Source organism: Mustela lutreola, chromosome 5, assembly GCF_030435805.1.
Source record: "Mustela lutreola isolate mMusLut2 chromosome 5, mMusLut2.pri, whole genome shotgun sequence".
NCBI classification, from domain to species: Eukaryota; Metazoa; Chordata; class Mammalia; order Carnivora; family Mustelidae; genus Mustela; species Mustela lutreola.
In genome coordinates, this window is record NC_081294.1 from 151,097,567 (window position 1) to 151,112,879 (window position 15,313).

The 15,313-nt window shown below is 53.0% G+C and overlaps 1 protein-coding gene across 1 annotated transcript; it reads right to left on the reverse strand.

The window, feature by feature from the left end:
- Positions 1 to 6,803: 6,803 nt before the first annotated feature.
- Positions 6,804 to 15,077, reverse strand: GRM6 (glutamate metabotropic receptor 6). The gene is made up of 8 exons (XM_059175873.1): positions 14,562 to 15,077; positions 12,038 to 12,254; positions 11,660 to 11,795; positions 10,828 to 10,982; positions 9,597 to 9,737; positions 9,292 to 9,492; positions 7,666 to 7,811; positions 6,804 to 7,555 (listed from the first exon to the last, which is right to left on the reverse strand). Exons 1-8 carry the CDS (start codon positions 15,075 to 15,077, stop codon positions 6,806 to 6,808), a joined length of 2,262 nt encoding a protein of 753 aa, XP_059031856.1. The 3' UTR covers positions 6,804 to 6,805.
- Between the last annotated feature and the right edge of the window lie 236 nt (positions 15,078 to 15,313).

Sequence of the window (15,313 nt, forward strand, 5' to 3'; positions counted from 1 at the left end):
AAGCAACAGAAAATGCAAGTTAAACTTCTGGGAAAAGTTGTATTTATTCAACAAGAAGTCAATGAGTGAGAGACAATGAAAGTAATGAGCTTGGGGGAAATTTCCAAATAGCACAAAATTTAATAAATGGGACAGAGCCAAACTGAATGTAATAGATGTGTTGAAAAATTCACACTGGTGAAAAGATAAAAGCATATAGTTAACATGAGAGAGGCCCTCCTTATGCAACTCTCTACACATTGGACACAGACAATATCCTTACAAATTGGTGAATTAAAGTCTATATCAAAATGTAATCTTCCTCTGCTTTAGAGAATTCATGCAGGAGAGAAACCCTGTGGTTGTAACATGGGAAAGCCTCCAATACAGAGCCCCATTTTCACTGAAACACAGAATTCATACTGGGAAGAAATCACTCAGAGCAATTAATGTGAGAAAGCCAACAAGCACAGCCCAGTTCTTACTCAGCAGCATAAAAGAAACCAACACCTTATAAATTCCACAAATTCGAAACAAAACAAAACCTTTATTCAGGGGTTCAACTTGATTGGCTGAATCTCAGAGAAGGCAAAGCAGTGCATGTAAATAGAATAGTAAATGGGAAGACCTTCAGGAAGTTGTCAACCCTGCACTGAACCTCAAATGATCCTTTTACACACTGATCATAGAAAAGCCTTCTTCTGGGAGTCCAAATTTAGCATACAGTAGAGAACCCATAAAGGAGAGAAACCTCACAAGTGCACTAAGTATGATCACATGTTAGTAACAGAGGATTCTCCACCACATACAAAATGGCACATGCTATAGAAATCATTACAAGTGGACTGAATGTGAGATGCCCATAAGAAGGAACCAGAACCTGCCTGTGGTCAAGCATTCATTTTCACATCAGAGACACCAGCATGAATGAATGTGAGGAGTGTGTGAAAGTCTTCAGCAGGAAGCCAGGACTCTAAAGCAGAAACCTTACACTGGGGAGAAACCCTCTAAATGTTCTACTAAGAAATCATCCAAACTCTAAGTCACAGAGTTCAAAGTGGGGAAAACCACTAAAAAGTTTTTAACTAGAAACTTATTGAACTTATTGCTTATTGAACATCAGGGAATTCATCCCAGGAGAAACACTAAGAGAAAAACAACAACAACAAAAACACAGAAACGTCTTCCTTTGGAACTGAGAGCTAACTGACTCTGAGAGTTCACATAGCAGAAAAACACTCTCGAAGCACTAATATGGTAAAGCCTTCAGCAAGAGAATACACCTCATCACGTTACATCAGAAAACCCACACAGGAAAGCAGCTCTATGAAATAATGAATTTTTGGAAAGCACTGAGCAATCAATAAAACTTCCTAATTCACAATGTGGAGAAACCATAGAAATGCAAAAAAATGTAAGGAAGGAGAATATGTACACCAAAAATGTTATTCTGAGGAGAAGCCCTATTAACTTAAGGAACACCTGGTCCCGGGGAAAAAAATCTATTTATGCAATAGAGGAAGAGGAAAAAGCCTTTATGTTGCATGAAGGTTTGTTGAGCTTCAGAATCAATTCTGGACATCAGATACTAGAGAATTCTGAACTGATAAAGGAAAAGAGCCAATTTCACAGATAGAAATTGTACCATAGGGAAATACAATTCCGTAACTAAAACCAAGCTTTTGGAAAAAAAAAAAAAAACCCTCAAAAATAAATGTCCATGCATCTGAAGTTTAAGTATCTTCCTTCCCATGCTTCATGTTTCCCTTTCAAAGGGGACCTCTCAGTAAATGCTGGGAGAGAAAAGTGTGGATATTCATCCTAAGATGTCTACTTGGAATTCATCATCACCAAGGACACAACCCAAAACTCCTGACCATAATCTCTCATGGGCATCAGAAGAGGGCAACTGCTGCCCCGTTGCTTATTCTCACACCACTAACACCACACAAGTGTTTGGGGGTCGTTTAAGGGAGGATGCACAGGGAAAGGCAAAAACTATAGTCCACATGTTGACATGCCCTAGATCCCAGGGGTGAAGGTCCCAAGAAAAAGACCTCAACACAAGTAACCCCGTAGGGTATGTCCCAGTGCCTCTGCTGGCTCCCACGTCCTGTCCCAGGTCGATCCCTCACAGAGCTCTCTCACCTGAGGTTCGATCCCTCAGAGCCAAGCCTGAGTTACTCAGGCCAGAAGAAAGAACCTCAGGTCTCTTGGGGAAAAGTCCCCTCCTCAAAGCCAGCCCCGCATTTCCAGAGTGATATCTACACATTCTTGAATGTTGCACAGCCCGCACATTCTGATGGCTGTTTGGGTAGAACTCTCACTCACGCTGGGCCAAGCCCAGGGGCTTCATCACACTCTCTGAACTCAGATCAGGAAGTGTAAGTTCAGTCCTCCCTAGAGTAGGATCCTCTTGGTAGCTGTTTCCCACCATGAGTAGAAAGTCTGGTCTGCAGCAAGTACGTATGATGCCAACAGGCATGGAAAAGCAGGGATGAAGTGTGGTATGTTGGTCCAGGTCTTTCTGGAGGCCAGCCCCATCCTGGTGGGCATGGACTTTGAGGACCCCCTGCTTCTGACTGTTCACTACAGTCCTGGACTTGTCACAGCTTCCACCGTGAAGCAAGAGAAAGAAAGAACAAAAGGGAGGGAACAACCACTCCCACTCCTTCCCCACTCACTACTTGGGGGCCTCTGTGTCCTCGCCCTTGGGTGGGGCTGCCACTGTTGAGGTCGCCTTGAGGCTCCGCTTCCGCTTCTGCACATTCTGCTCCGGGTGGAACAGGATGACGTAGGTTTTGGGCACATACAGCATGCCAAGGGACACTGACGCACTCAGGCTCAAGGACACAGTCAGTGTGGTGGTTTGGATGTAGATCTGAGCCATGGAGGAAAGAACCGGGTGGGACTCAGCATTTTTCCTTCCCAACCCCACCCCCACATGAGTCTGTGTTCATCTGGTGGATGGAAAGGGCAACCATATAAGCAAAGGCCCTGTGGCATGAAGAAGTGATGGTCATGGTGTGACTCTGACATAGGCAGGACGGAGAATGAATAACACAGGACCAAGTGGACAAGTGACCAAGGGAAGGGCTCATTCACAGTGAGTGACATCTGGGGAAGGGTCCATATGCCTAAAAAGCACTAGAGCATGTTAATGAATGGATGAATGTTTTCAAATGTACACACGAATGAACACTTTGAATGAAAGAGCGAGTGGGCAAACATGAAGGACAGTGGTGAATAAACACGTCTACTATACACGCAAGGAAATCGCTGAGTAATGAGCAAGAAAATGGACTGACAGATGAATGGACTGATGGCTACAGAGTATCTAAAGAAGTAACTGAATGGAAGTAAATTAATGGAGAGGCGCCTGGGTGGCTTATTCGGGTAAGCATCTGACTCTTGGTTTCAGCTCAGGTCATGATCTTGGGTCATGGGATTGAGCCCCATGTTGGGCTCTGCACTCAGCCTGGAATCTGCTTGAGATTCTCCCCCACTGGCTCCCTCTGCCCCTCCCCTGTGCTCACAGACACATTCTCTCTCCAAAACAAGTAAATCTTAAAAAAAAAAAACAACACCACAAGTTAATGGATGGTTAGAAGCATGGATGAACACATGAATGAACAAAGGAAAATTGGGCTGACTGAAGCAGCAAAGGGAGACTGACAAATGAATGGATGAGTTTTTAAGTACGTGAATGAATTAACCAACAAGCAGGCATTCATGCATGTGGCCCAGCACTTGGGACCACCGAACCCTTCCATGGACAGGCAGGAAACAAAGGAGGCAGTGGAACTGACGCGGGACCCCAGATTACCTTTTCAGCTGACTGGGCAGTGCCAAAGAAGATAGGCACAAAAGCCAACCAGATGATGCATGTGGTATACATGGTGAAGCCGATGGGCTTGGCCTCATTGAAGGTCTCAGGCACGCCGCGGGCTTTGATGGCATACACCGTGCACGTGACCATGAGCAGGAGGCTGTAGCCCAGGCAGCCGATGAGGGACAGGTCCGACATGTCGCACTTGAGCACCCCTCTGGCCTGCTCTGGGTCCACTGTCCGTTGTTCTTCATAGTCGATCACGCTGTGTGGGGGCTGGGCTCCCAGCCACGCCATCACTCCCACCACCTGCAGGAGCCAACACGGGTCAGGAACACATGCAGCCTGGCCACCCACCAATGTCTCTGGCAGGTTAGGGTCACCTTGAGGTTCCTGGCCTACTTAGTGGGATGCGCAGGCCTGAGAGTCCCCATGGAGAGGGGAGGACCATCCAGGAGGGAACTGCCTACGCAAAGGCTGGTGGACAGAAGGGGTTGCCGTGAAGATATGTGCTGGCAATATGAGGGCTGGCTGAGTAATGGGCCCTGGATGTCCTCTTCCTGTATCCCAACCATCACCAAGTCCTGCAATATACAGCGACTACAGGCAGAGGTGGCCTACACACAGTCCCTCTGAGCCAGCTTGGGGAAGGAGCCAGTGTCTGTCCCACTGATTAAGGGCTAGACTCAGCAGAGATTCTCTTTCCTAACAACACCCCACCCCTGGCCGCCCAGGGGTAGTCAGTACCATCTCCATTCTGTAGATGTGAAAACACTCGCTTGATCCCATCTAGCACCATGGCAAACCTAGTTCCTTCATATCAAACCTAGTTCCTGAGGACCCATTCCTTCTCCAGATCCTGAGAACTTCTGAACATAGTATAACGAAATCCTGTGGGTATGCAGAGTGAAGCCCAGAATGAGGCACTAAACTGAGTAGAAAGGATGTGAGCTGATGCTGGGTGGCCCTGGAGGTTATCAAAATCAAACTCAAGCACTGGATGTTGTACACAACTAATGAATCATGGATAGTACATCAAACACTAATGATGTACTATATGATGGCTAACTGAATATATATATTTTTAAATTACTGCAAAAAAAAAAAAATCAAACACAGGGATGCCTGGGTGGCTCAGTCAGTTAAGCATCTGCCTTTTAGTCAGGTCATGATCCCAGGGTCCTGGGATCTGCATTGGGCTCTTTGCTCAGTGGGGAGCCTGCTTCTCCCTCTCTCTCTGCCTGCTGCTGCTCCCTTGGCTTGTGCGCTCTCTCTCTCTGATAAATAAATAAAATCTTAAAAAATAAGTCAAAAGCAAGCACTAATAGGGAGGAGATGGAGTAGCAGTTCCCTCACAGAGACAGAAGACATGACCTTGAGCAAAAGGAAGCTGGGGAGCAGGAATTAAGACACATGCAATGAAGGCAGGACCCTAGAGGGGCTTCCCCTTCATTTGTGCTGGTTGCTCACTGTACAAGACTGTCTGGTATGTATATATGTGTGGGGGGCATGTAGGGCTGAAATCAAGCCAACACTTCAGTGCCATGCTATGAACCTAGAGCAGGGCTGTGTGATCCCAGAGAAGGGCATGCTTTTTAATAGTTTGTTCACCAGAAAGGAGAACCTTTTTGTGATCCTTCCAGAGGCAGCAGCTCCATGGACAAGGGACTAATAACATCCCACCCACCATCCAGGAGAGCAGTCTGGAGGCTCCTCCTAGAACAAGCTTCTAGGTAGGAAAAAAAGTTGCCTATGAGGAACTCTCATCCAAGGCCTGAGATATACAGGAATAGCAAACAAAAGGGACCCCACCAATTTCACAACCCCTGTAATTGAAAAGGAACTAGCATTAGGGAACTAGCATTAGTACCTGGAAACAAAACAAACAAAGAAAAAAAAAACAACTCCTACAAAATAATAGAAAATAAGCAAAGCACAGGAACAGGCACATCACAGAAGAGGGAACCTCAAAGGCCAGATGCACTAGTAATTAAGTAGATGCAAATTAAAACGAGATGCCATTTCATGTCCACTGTATTGATGAATGACCCAGTAACACTGCAGGTATGCCTCTTTGCAGGGGTTTGGGATTTCCGGAAGGGAGGGTATAATGTGGGGAGTCCAGAGATGAGCCAGGAAGTACTGACTGTCGTCTAAGTACCTCTGTCCTGGGGGCAAAGGGACATTGCAGGGGGTTCGGGCGGGGAAGCAGAGAGGTAAGAGGTCGGGACATTAACAGGTGCTGGACATTGGCCTTCTGGATCTCACAGGGATAGCTCAGGCCCTGCTATCTGCAGGAAGATGGCAACACCTTTCAGTTATGGAGAATTACATAGCCTAAGGTTTGCAGGTAGGAATGAAAGAGGCATACACAGAGCTAGGCAGGAGGAAGGGCTTTCCTGGAGTGCAGAGCGTGCACTGTCCAAAGCAGGCTGAGCACAGGCCCTCCATGTAGCCCTGAGAACTGGCCTGGCTCTACGATGCCACAGTGCCACCCACACCTGTCCCTGAGTGCTACCCTTTGCACAGAAAATGTGCAGTGCTTTCCAGATCATGAGAATAATTTCCAACGTCTAATACTACCACAGAAAACCCCCTGAAGGCACTCTGCTTTTTGCTGCATGTAAGTCATGAAATCCTGGCCATTTGTGGAGCAGGACGCCCCACTACACAGTAAGGTTGCTGGAGCCCATGCTTCTCATCCAGGTTAGCCCAGTGACCCGGCAGCAGGAACTCCCTTTACAGAAACAGCTTCTTTTTCTGCTTGAGAAAAATTATCAGATGGCTTTGCCTTATTTTTATATGGGAGCGAAACTGTGGAAAGCATGTTCCGTGTAGGAAAATAATCTCATTGTTTTTTACAGAAACAGCGCTGGATGCTGGCACTCCCCAGCTTACTGACCCAGTTCCCTCGAGGATGGAGCAGGATGGGGCTTGCGGGAGGAGTTCTGTTTATAGGAGAACAGTGGGGCCGTGGCTCCTGCAAATTTTTTTTTTTTAAAACATGGGAGCCAAAACAGAAGAACGTTTATTGGGTTTTCCGAGTGGAGGACAACCCGCCAGCCCAGCCGTGGTCCCTTCCCCCTTTCCCCCCTCGCGTGGCCCCAAGAGCCCGCGGCCCACCTGCACGGAGGTGAGGCTGAAGGTGATGGCGAGCTGCGAGGTGGGGCTGATGAAGGGCGGGGGCGTGACGGAGCGCTTCCCCTGCTCAAAGATGCGGTAGATACGGTTGGTCTTGGTGAGCAGGGCGGAGTAGCTGAGCGTGGTGCCCAGGCCCAGGAAGAGCCGGCGGGCGGCGCACACAGCCGCTCCGGGCTCGGCAACCATGAGGAAGGTGATGGCGTAGATGAGGAAGATGCCGGTGAGCAGCACGTAGCTGAGCTCGCGGCCGGAGGCGCGGACGATGGGCGTGTTGTTGTGGCGCACGAAGGTGGCCACCACGGTGGTGGTGGCCATGCTGCCCAGCACGGCCAGCAGGAGGGGCGGTGCGGCCCACGGCGAGGACCAGGTGAGGCGCACGATGGGCGTGGGGCGGCAGCCCGTGTGGTTGCGCGTGGGCCGCATGTCCCCGGGGCAGGCCTCGCACGTGAACTCGTCCACCTGGAAGCGGTAGCCGTCGCAGGGCTCGCAGTGCCAGCAGCAGGGCACACCCTTCACCATCTTCTTGCGCTCCCCTGGCCCGCAGGGGAGGCTGCACAGGGATGAGGGCACCTCGCGGGTCTCCCCTGACCACTGCAGGGCTTCCACCTGCGGCACAGGAGACGCGTGGGCCTGAAACATCCACCCGGGGTGGGCTGGGGGGTCTGTGTGCCCCTCCACCCCGCCACCCCGGGCTCCGCGGGTCCGTGCCCACTCACGTCCAGCCTGAGGTTCTCTGCCCACTGGCCCACCGCCTGGTAGCCGCCGCTGCCCGCGCTGCCGTTGGCCGCCTGGTATTGGAAGATGTCGTAACGCCCCGGCGCGTCCCCATTCTCGTTGAACATCACGGGGGTCCCCGCGCTGCCTGGAACGAGAGCCGGGAACCCTCAGCTGGTCCTCTAGTCCCTCCCGGAGAGGCCCCTGGGGCGGCCCAGGATGCAGGGAGGCGTGAGGCACTTGCGCAAAGAAGCTCGGAGTCATGGGGGACATCACCTCCCCCCCACCCATTGGAGGTGGCCGTGGTTAACCACCGCCCCGGAAGTAACAAGCCTCGGGAGCACGTGGGGACAGTGGGACCCCAATGCATTGCTGGTGGGGATGCAAAATGGTGCCGTCACTGTGGAAAACGGTGTGGCGGGTCCTCCAGAAACTGGACGTAGGATTACCACCTGGCCCAGCAAGCCCACTTCCAGGCGTATGTCCAGAAGAAAGGACTCAGCTCAGAGCCTCAAAGATGGGTCACCCACGTTCACGGCAGCATCATTCGTAGTGGCCAAAGGTGGACGCACCAGGGGTTGAATAGACAAACAAAATGTTCCCCTATTCATGCAAGGTGATTCTTCAGCCTTAAAAAAGGAAAAGAGGTTCTAACGCCGGCCACAACATGGGTGAACCTTGCGGATGTTATACTGAGGGAAAGGAGTCAATCACAAAAGGACAAATAGTGCCTGATCCCTCTCACAGCAGGTACGTAGAGCAGGCAAAATCATAGGGACAGAAAGTAGGATGGAAGTTGACAGAAGCTTGCAGGAGGGGGGATGGGGAGTTAGTGTTTAATGGAGACAGAATTTCGGTCTTGGAAGATAAAACAAGTTCTGGAGAATGGTTGCACAACAGGGCACACACAACTAAACTGTACACTTAAAATTGGTGAAGATGGGGGCGCCTGGGTTGCTCAGTTGGTTAAGCATCTGCCTTGGACTCAGGTCACGATCCCCGGAGTCCCACATTGACTCCTTGCTCAGCGGGGAGCCTGCTTTTCCCTCTGCCTGCTGCACCTCCTGCTTGCACTCTCTCTCTCTCTCTCTCTCTCTCTCATTCTCTCTGACAAAATCTTTTTTAAAAATGGTGAAGATGGCAAATATGAGCCTACATGTATGTCACCACAGTTTATAGAGAAAAAGAAAGAGCTTAGCTGGCCGGGCCAGACGGTGGGTCCAGACCTGTACAAAGAACAATCAGCCTTGTTTCTTTCAGAGGCTTGTTCAGCCAGTTCGTGGGGCTGGTCTGGGGTGATGTTAAGCTGTGCTATTTAACAGACAGCTTGGCAGGCAGAAGGTGCTCCATATTTGGTGGGAGAACAGTTTTTAATTTTTATAAAGAGTAGTCACTGAACAAGAAGCCTATCTTTCCGCACAAACCAGGAGTGTGGCTTGAGTCTTCCTGGGCCTTTTCCAGACCTTATTCTGAGCCCTGCCCATGTGCCAGGCCCTCTGCTGCTACCAGGGGACAGGATACCATTCTGCCTCTCCCATCCCTTTGATCCTGAGTCAACCCAGGTCCAGCAGAGAAATCCATGCCAGGGACATCCCTTCCCTTTGGGAGGGGATCTGTCTCTCACTCACCATTGAAGCGGACTGCTCGGATATACTGCAGCAGCATCCGCCCATCGGTGGTCTCCATGGCTGGGCACAGGCCAGTGAGCCCGGGGCAGAGCGCCTGGTGCATGCTGTGGAGGGCGTGGGCAATGGCGTACACCGCGTCGATCACAAACTGCACCTTCCCCTCCTGCTCGTAGGTCGAGTCCCGGCCGATGCGTTCCTCGCCTATCCTAGGGATGCCCAGAGGAAGTGTGCCCGGCCCTCCTGGGTGCCCCGCCCGGCCTCAGGCCTTCTCCCCGACCTCCCGTGCCACCCCGGGCAGCTCTCACCTGTGCATTTGCGGATGGTGTCATCTGACTGGGTACCTGAGCTGGTCAGTTTGCAGTTAAAATTCTCCTCCCAGAACTCGGCAAACCAGATGTTGCGACGGTTGTTCTCCAGGGAGCGGGTCATGAAGTACTGGTCAAATCCTGAGAGGGAGGAGAGAGGGCGGCAACCATCTGAATGATTCCTCTGTGCCCCTCTACCACTTGCTTACTGTGCAGCTAGGACTGGCCACACGGTCAGCTTCTGGCCTGTGATTTCAAAGCCGTCTGGGGGCTTCAGGGTAGATTGTGCATCCTATTGTAAACTCAGAGCCTCGCCACCTCAAAGACTTTTATGCTGCTCCTTCTTTCCTGGTTGGGATGCGGTGGTAAAGATGTAATGGGAGGAGCTCCCGCAGCCACTTTGTGAATAAGACACCTGAGTCACGAAGGCACAGAGCAACTATGGAGAATGGTGGAACAGAAGTGGGGACAGAGCTCAGGGCTTTGAGAACATCATTAACTCACTGCCCCCAACCTGAAGTGGCCTGTTTTCAGACATCTTATCTGGCGATGACATGACTTTATTGCTAAAACCACTCTCATTCTAAATTGTCAAATGCAACCAAGTGCACTCTAAGGGAAAGAAAGAGCATGAGGATGGGTGGGAGGCTGGGAGCCCCGGAAAGTCAGAGTTCTGAGTCTTTACGAGGTTCTGTGCTTCATTAAAATAGCCTGAAGCATCTTGTCGAGGCATCTTCAGTTCAGGCTTTGGGAAAACGACCAAATCCTGTTGTAAAGTGAACCTCTCTGCTGGGTTCTTCCAGATATTCATGGGTAGGATGGTGAAGGGAGGGAGGGAGGCAGGTTTCATCATTTGATCGATGGGACAATATGTCCCCATCCTCGGTTTTGCTCCCTTTCCCTCCCCCCTCAAATTAGTGTGTCTTGTGCAGAACCAGAAATACCAGGAAGATAGGCATTGAATTAAAACAAAAACAAAAACAGAAAAGCCACAACTAATTCTTGACCCTGTGAAGTGAGGGTGGGCTTTTCCTCCTTTGCCAACTCAAACACTGCTTGCTGGGATGTAGTCACAGAATTTTAGAATCCTAGAATTTGGGAATCCCGGAAGGGACATGGAGCAGGATACACAATTTTACAGATGGGGAAAACGAATGCCCCCCAAGAGGGGATCGTGGGGAGGACAAGCAGGGGCCTGGGATGTGGTGGGAGAGGGCATCCCGGCACTCACCATCTATGGAAGCTCTTTTGGGCAGGATGGTGATGGCCCCCACAGCCACATCCTCCAGGTTCAGGATGGGAGAGGTCTTGGCTCCCCAGCTGTCTGAGCCGACCCATAAGAAGTGACCTGTCAGGTTGGCATGGCGTGCGGCCTCTAGGACCCTCCTGGTAGGAACAGGGTCAGGGTGAGTGAGGACCGGAGATCCCCCTTCTACTTTCTGTTTTTCCCTCTCCTTCTATCCCATTCCAAACCACTCACCAGACCCTCATTAAGCAGTAAAAATGGTGGGAAAGGAGTTTTGGACACTTGCTCCAGGGTTCTTAGGTAGTAAAGTTTCTAGCCAGGCTCTGGCCCTAGGCTGCCCTCCTGTTCTGTGCACTTGCAGCCCACTTCAAGGAAGAAGGGCCTCCCTTCTCTTGCCAAGCCTCCTGCTGGCCTGGAACCACACAGGCCTCAGGTCAGGGTCCATGACCCCCTGCTGATACCCCCTGCACTACCCCAGGTCTCCTTCTCTGACAGCTCATTTTCGGCACTCAGATCTGCCCATGGGTCTCTCCCCCACTGTGAATGATAAGAACAGACAGGTATTCCTCTGTGGTTTCCCTTGGCAAGTCCTGGAGTATCTCCACCCACACCCAGCCCGGTTCATTTCTGGGTGCACCAGACAGACAGATGGGAGCCAGGAACGTCTGTAAGGGCAGGAGGGTTGGGGGGGGCATCAAGAAGAGGGAGGAGGAGGAAGGGAGGATGTGCATGGCTGGGGGATGTGTAAGAAGAGGGGGCAGGGCCTTCAGGGAGAGCCTCTGATAACCACAGTGACTGAATGTGCCGGCTATATCACCTGATGTCGTCCTCGTTGGCAAAGATGATGATGCCCCTGGCGTTGGGAGTCTCCATGAGTCTCTTGATCACCTTGTTGAATTCTCCTGGCTTCGGTTCCCTGGGAATCTTGATGGACTGGGCAATGCAGACCCCCCCTGGGTGGGGGGATGCCAGAATCACCTCTTGTTCAACCCAAGTACCCACCCACCGGGGCCACCATGGTGCAAGACTGTGATGGGGACCGAATGCTCCGAAGGGGCGCCTACCCACAGAGGCACCATCCAGGCTCCCCACCATGGGCCCAGTGCCCCATCTCATGGCTTTGGCCTTGTCCGATGGCCCCTGGCTCACCCCTGTGTAGGCTCCTTGATGCCTTGGACCCCCGCTCCCAGCTCACCAGCCTCCCGGGAGATCTGCACAAAGGCCTCAACCCCGCTCTCGCCATAGTTGCCCTCGGAGGCCAGTGTGGACACGTAGTTCCATCCCAGTGCCCTCACGATGTCCACCATGGCCTGGGCCTGATAGGAGTCCGGTGGCACAACTCGGGAGAAGAAGTCGTAGCGTGTGGAGTCACTGAGCTCAGGCGCTGTGGAGGCGTAGCTGATCTGGGGTATCTGGAAGGGGGAAGGACACCTGGGCTACAGATGGAGGGAGGGCAGCAGGGATCCAGAACACAGGTTGGGGCACCGAAGTCTGGGATTAGGGCACCGGGGCCCACGTGGGAGAGCCACATGGAGAGCCCCAAGGGCATGGGGAACGCTCTGTATTTGAGATGTGGTCTGATGGAATATGGGAGGTACAGGGGTCTAGGGAGAGGGCAGGGCACACGGTGCACAGTGGTGGCGACTGTGTCCAGGCAAAGGGGAAGTGGAGGCTCAAGTCCAGCCTGCAGCCCATTCAGCTGCTGGGCAAAGGCTGCATTGGCAAGGGGAAATGGAACTCCTTGTCAGTCCCGGGAGGCAACATGTTTTCCTAATTCACACAAAGGGACAAGTCTGTGTGGGGGAGCAGCAGACCCAGGCAGGGTCAGAGCAGGCAGGGGGCTGGGACGGGGTTATTTGAGTCAAAGCTCTTTCTGGCCTAATGGAGGGGTCTGCTTGCAGCTGGGCTTATCTGTGTGCTAGAGTGATTGACAGCTGGGATTATGGGCTAAGCTGATCCTGGAGAAGGGGGGAGGGGAAGAGCAAGTGTGAAAGGAGAGTGGAGAGTGGAGAGGCTAGCAGAGCAGAGGGGTGAGGTGGGAGCTGGTGTGAGGGGAAGAAGAGAGAGAAGGTTCTGGAAGGAGTGGGCTGAGCTGGTCTAGGGGAAACAGGGATGTCTGAAGCAAGGCAGAAAGAAAGTGTGGCGTATGGAGACATAATGGGAAGAGCAAGAGGGAGAGAGAAGGGAAGAGGAAAAGAGGAAGGGGGAAGAGAAAAAGAGAGACGAGGAGAGAGAGAAACAAGAACCACAAAGAAGGAGGGAAGGTCAGAGTAAGGTCCAGCGTGGTTAATGGATGCTGTAGCTACTCTGGGCACTCTGGACACTAAAGTTTGATCCTCAGAACCACCTTCCTGTACATGTTGAACTTCCTCCAGGAAGTTTATCTAAAATGCATTGCGATCACAGTGATGCACACACATAAGGAGGTGAACTCGGAAACCCTCAGCCCTGCTCCTGGACCAGGAACAGCAAATCTGGCCCCTGGCTGCCTTTCCTGCACCAGTGTCTTCATTCGTTTAATTTTTAAATTGATAGCCAGGGTCTAAAACATGGGAGTGGGGCACCACCGCTCTCTTGGGCTGATCTGGCGGCAGTGGGCTCTGGACTTGTGGGGGTCCTGCTTCACTCATCTACACCCCAAACCTGGCCCCTGAAGACCCCCGAGTTTGAGATCTCTGCACTCAGCCTAGAGAGGCAGACATAGGGAAAAGGACAGAAACTAAAGCTCCAGGCAGGACAGGGGACAGAGGTACAAATGCAGACAGACATGGGCAGGCAGGTGAGATGGAGACTCTTCCCTGTGCCCCCCATCCCCCCTATAAACTCTCCCTGTCCCAGCTAGAAGGTGTGTCTGTACAATAAGCTCTTGTCCAGGGGGAATCAGGATGGGGGGAATTATATGGATGCAGATGATGGAGGGGGGCCCAGATGAAACCCCTACCCAGCATGGTAGAAACAGGCCATGCCTGGGAGAATGGGAGAAACTCTCAAGAAACACAAGTCCCCTCCCCTAGCCAGATGGAAGCAAAGCCTTCCTCTGGGCTCAGAAGGACAAAGCACAGAGATGCCCAAATGAATGACTACTGCAGAAAACCCTCAAACTCTAATGCCAAAGGCGCCCCAATCCCTGATTCCTGTTGCCCTCCCCCAATCACTGCCCCCCAGGATGCAAGGAAGGGCTGTCCTGCATTTAAGATGGTTCCCTGAAGCTGAGGGAACTACCCTCGCTCCCCACCTCCCCAGGAGTCAGGGGTATATCCTAGTTGCCCCACCAGAAGGAGGGGCCTGATCCCAGGAAAAATTTGCACTCATTTGAGCACTCCCCAGGGCCCGGGGTGAGACCACCACACAGCAGAGTGCAGTGAGTGTGCCCCAAACAAGGACACCCAAGCTAGTGACCAAGTAGGTGCTAAATTAGGAGCTGCCCTGTTATAGTGAATCGCGTCCCCAGCCCAAGGCTGCAACCGCTTCAAGGCAGCACCTTGACCCTCCAGAAGGTAGTTTTCCTTAATTCTCACAAATGGCTGTGTGTGCACACGGCAGCTCTGGCAGGGCCCCAGAGCAGACAAGGAAGGGTGGACCGGTTGGGTTGATGTGGCTCGGGCGTACATCTGGTGCAAGGGACGGGGTTTGTGAATGTGAGGATTTCTGCCGGGAGATCAGACACCAGCCACCCGGAGGGCGAGGACGGGAGGAGGACGGAAAGAGAGTGCCCTCACCGCAAACAGGCGCAGCACGTTGGCGACCATGATGGAGACGGAGCTGGCCGAGGCGCCGACAACAGCCACGACGCGCTCCGGGGGCGCGGTGCGCAGTGGGGGGACGCCCCCTGGGCAGCGCACGGCCCCCTCGTCGCCGTCGCCACGGCGGCGAATCAACGCCTGCACGAAGCTCAGCGCCTGCTCCAGCGCGTACGTGTCCCGCGAGCAGGTGTCGAGCAGCCGCGCACCCAGGCGCACGCCGGGCAGGAGCTCGGGGTCGGCGTTTACGCGGTCCAGCGCGTACAGCATGGCCTCCAGCCGGTGCACTCCCTGTTCCTTCTTCAGCTGCCCGCACGCCCGGCCTGCCGCGCCCCGCGCGTGCACCGGGAACAGGCCGCCCAGCGTGAGGCCGCCCGCCAGGCGCACCGAGCCCGCCGCGCCCGCCGCGCCCGCCTGCGTCAGCACCAGCACCAGCACCAGCATCAGCATCAGCAGCGGCGGCAGCGCGGCTCGGGCGCTCCCGGGCCGGGCCATCCGCTGTCCCGCTCCAGGGCCGGGAGGGAACAGAACGGGGGAACGCTTTGAGCGCCTGGCAGGAGCCCCGGGTCCTGGGGAGAGGGGAGGCGCGCAATGAACGTCGGCGGGGCCCGCTGGGGAAGAGTTGGGATAGCAATTCGCCCTGCGCTCGCAGGCCTCCACCGCGCGCTCACACCCTAGGGATCTTCTCACTCAGGTCCACCTGCGCGACCGCGGTCTCCACCTCGCCAGCC

Excerpts from the sequence above, each read along its gene's own strand:
- GRM6 (XM_059175873.1), bottom strand. The coding sequence starts at position 15,077 with ATGGCCCGGCCCGGGAGCGCCCGAGCCGCGCTGCCGCCGCTGCTGATG. Across the intron at positions 9,493-9,596 it reads CACCATCCGCAAATGCACAG|GCGAGGAACGCATCGGCCGG; the intron begins GTGAGAGCTGCC and ends TCCCTAGGATAG. Across the intron at positions 7,556-7,665 it reads CAGAGAACCTCAGGCTGGAC|GTGGAAGCCCTGCAGTGGTC; the intron begins GTGAGTGGGCAC and ends CCTGTGCCGCAG.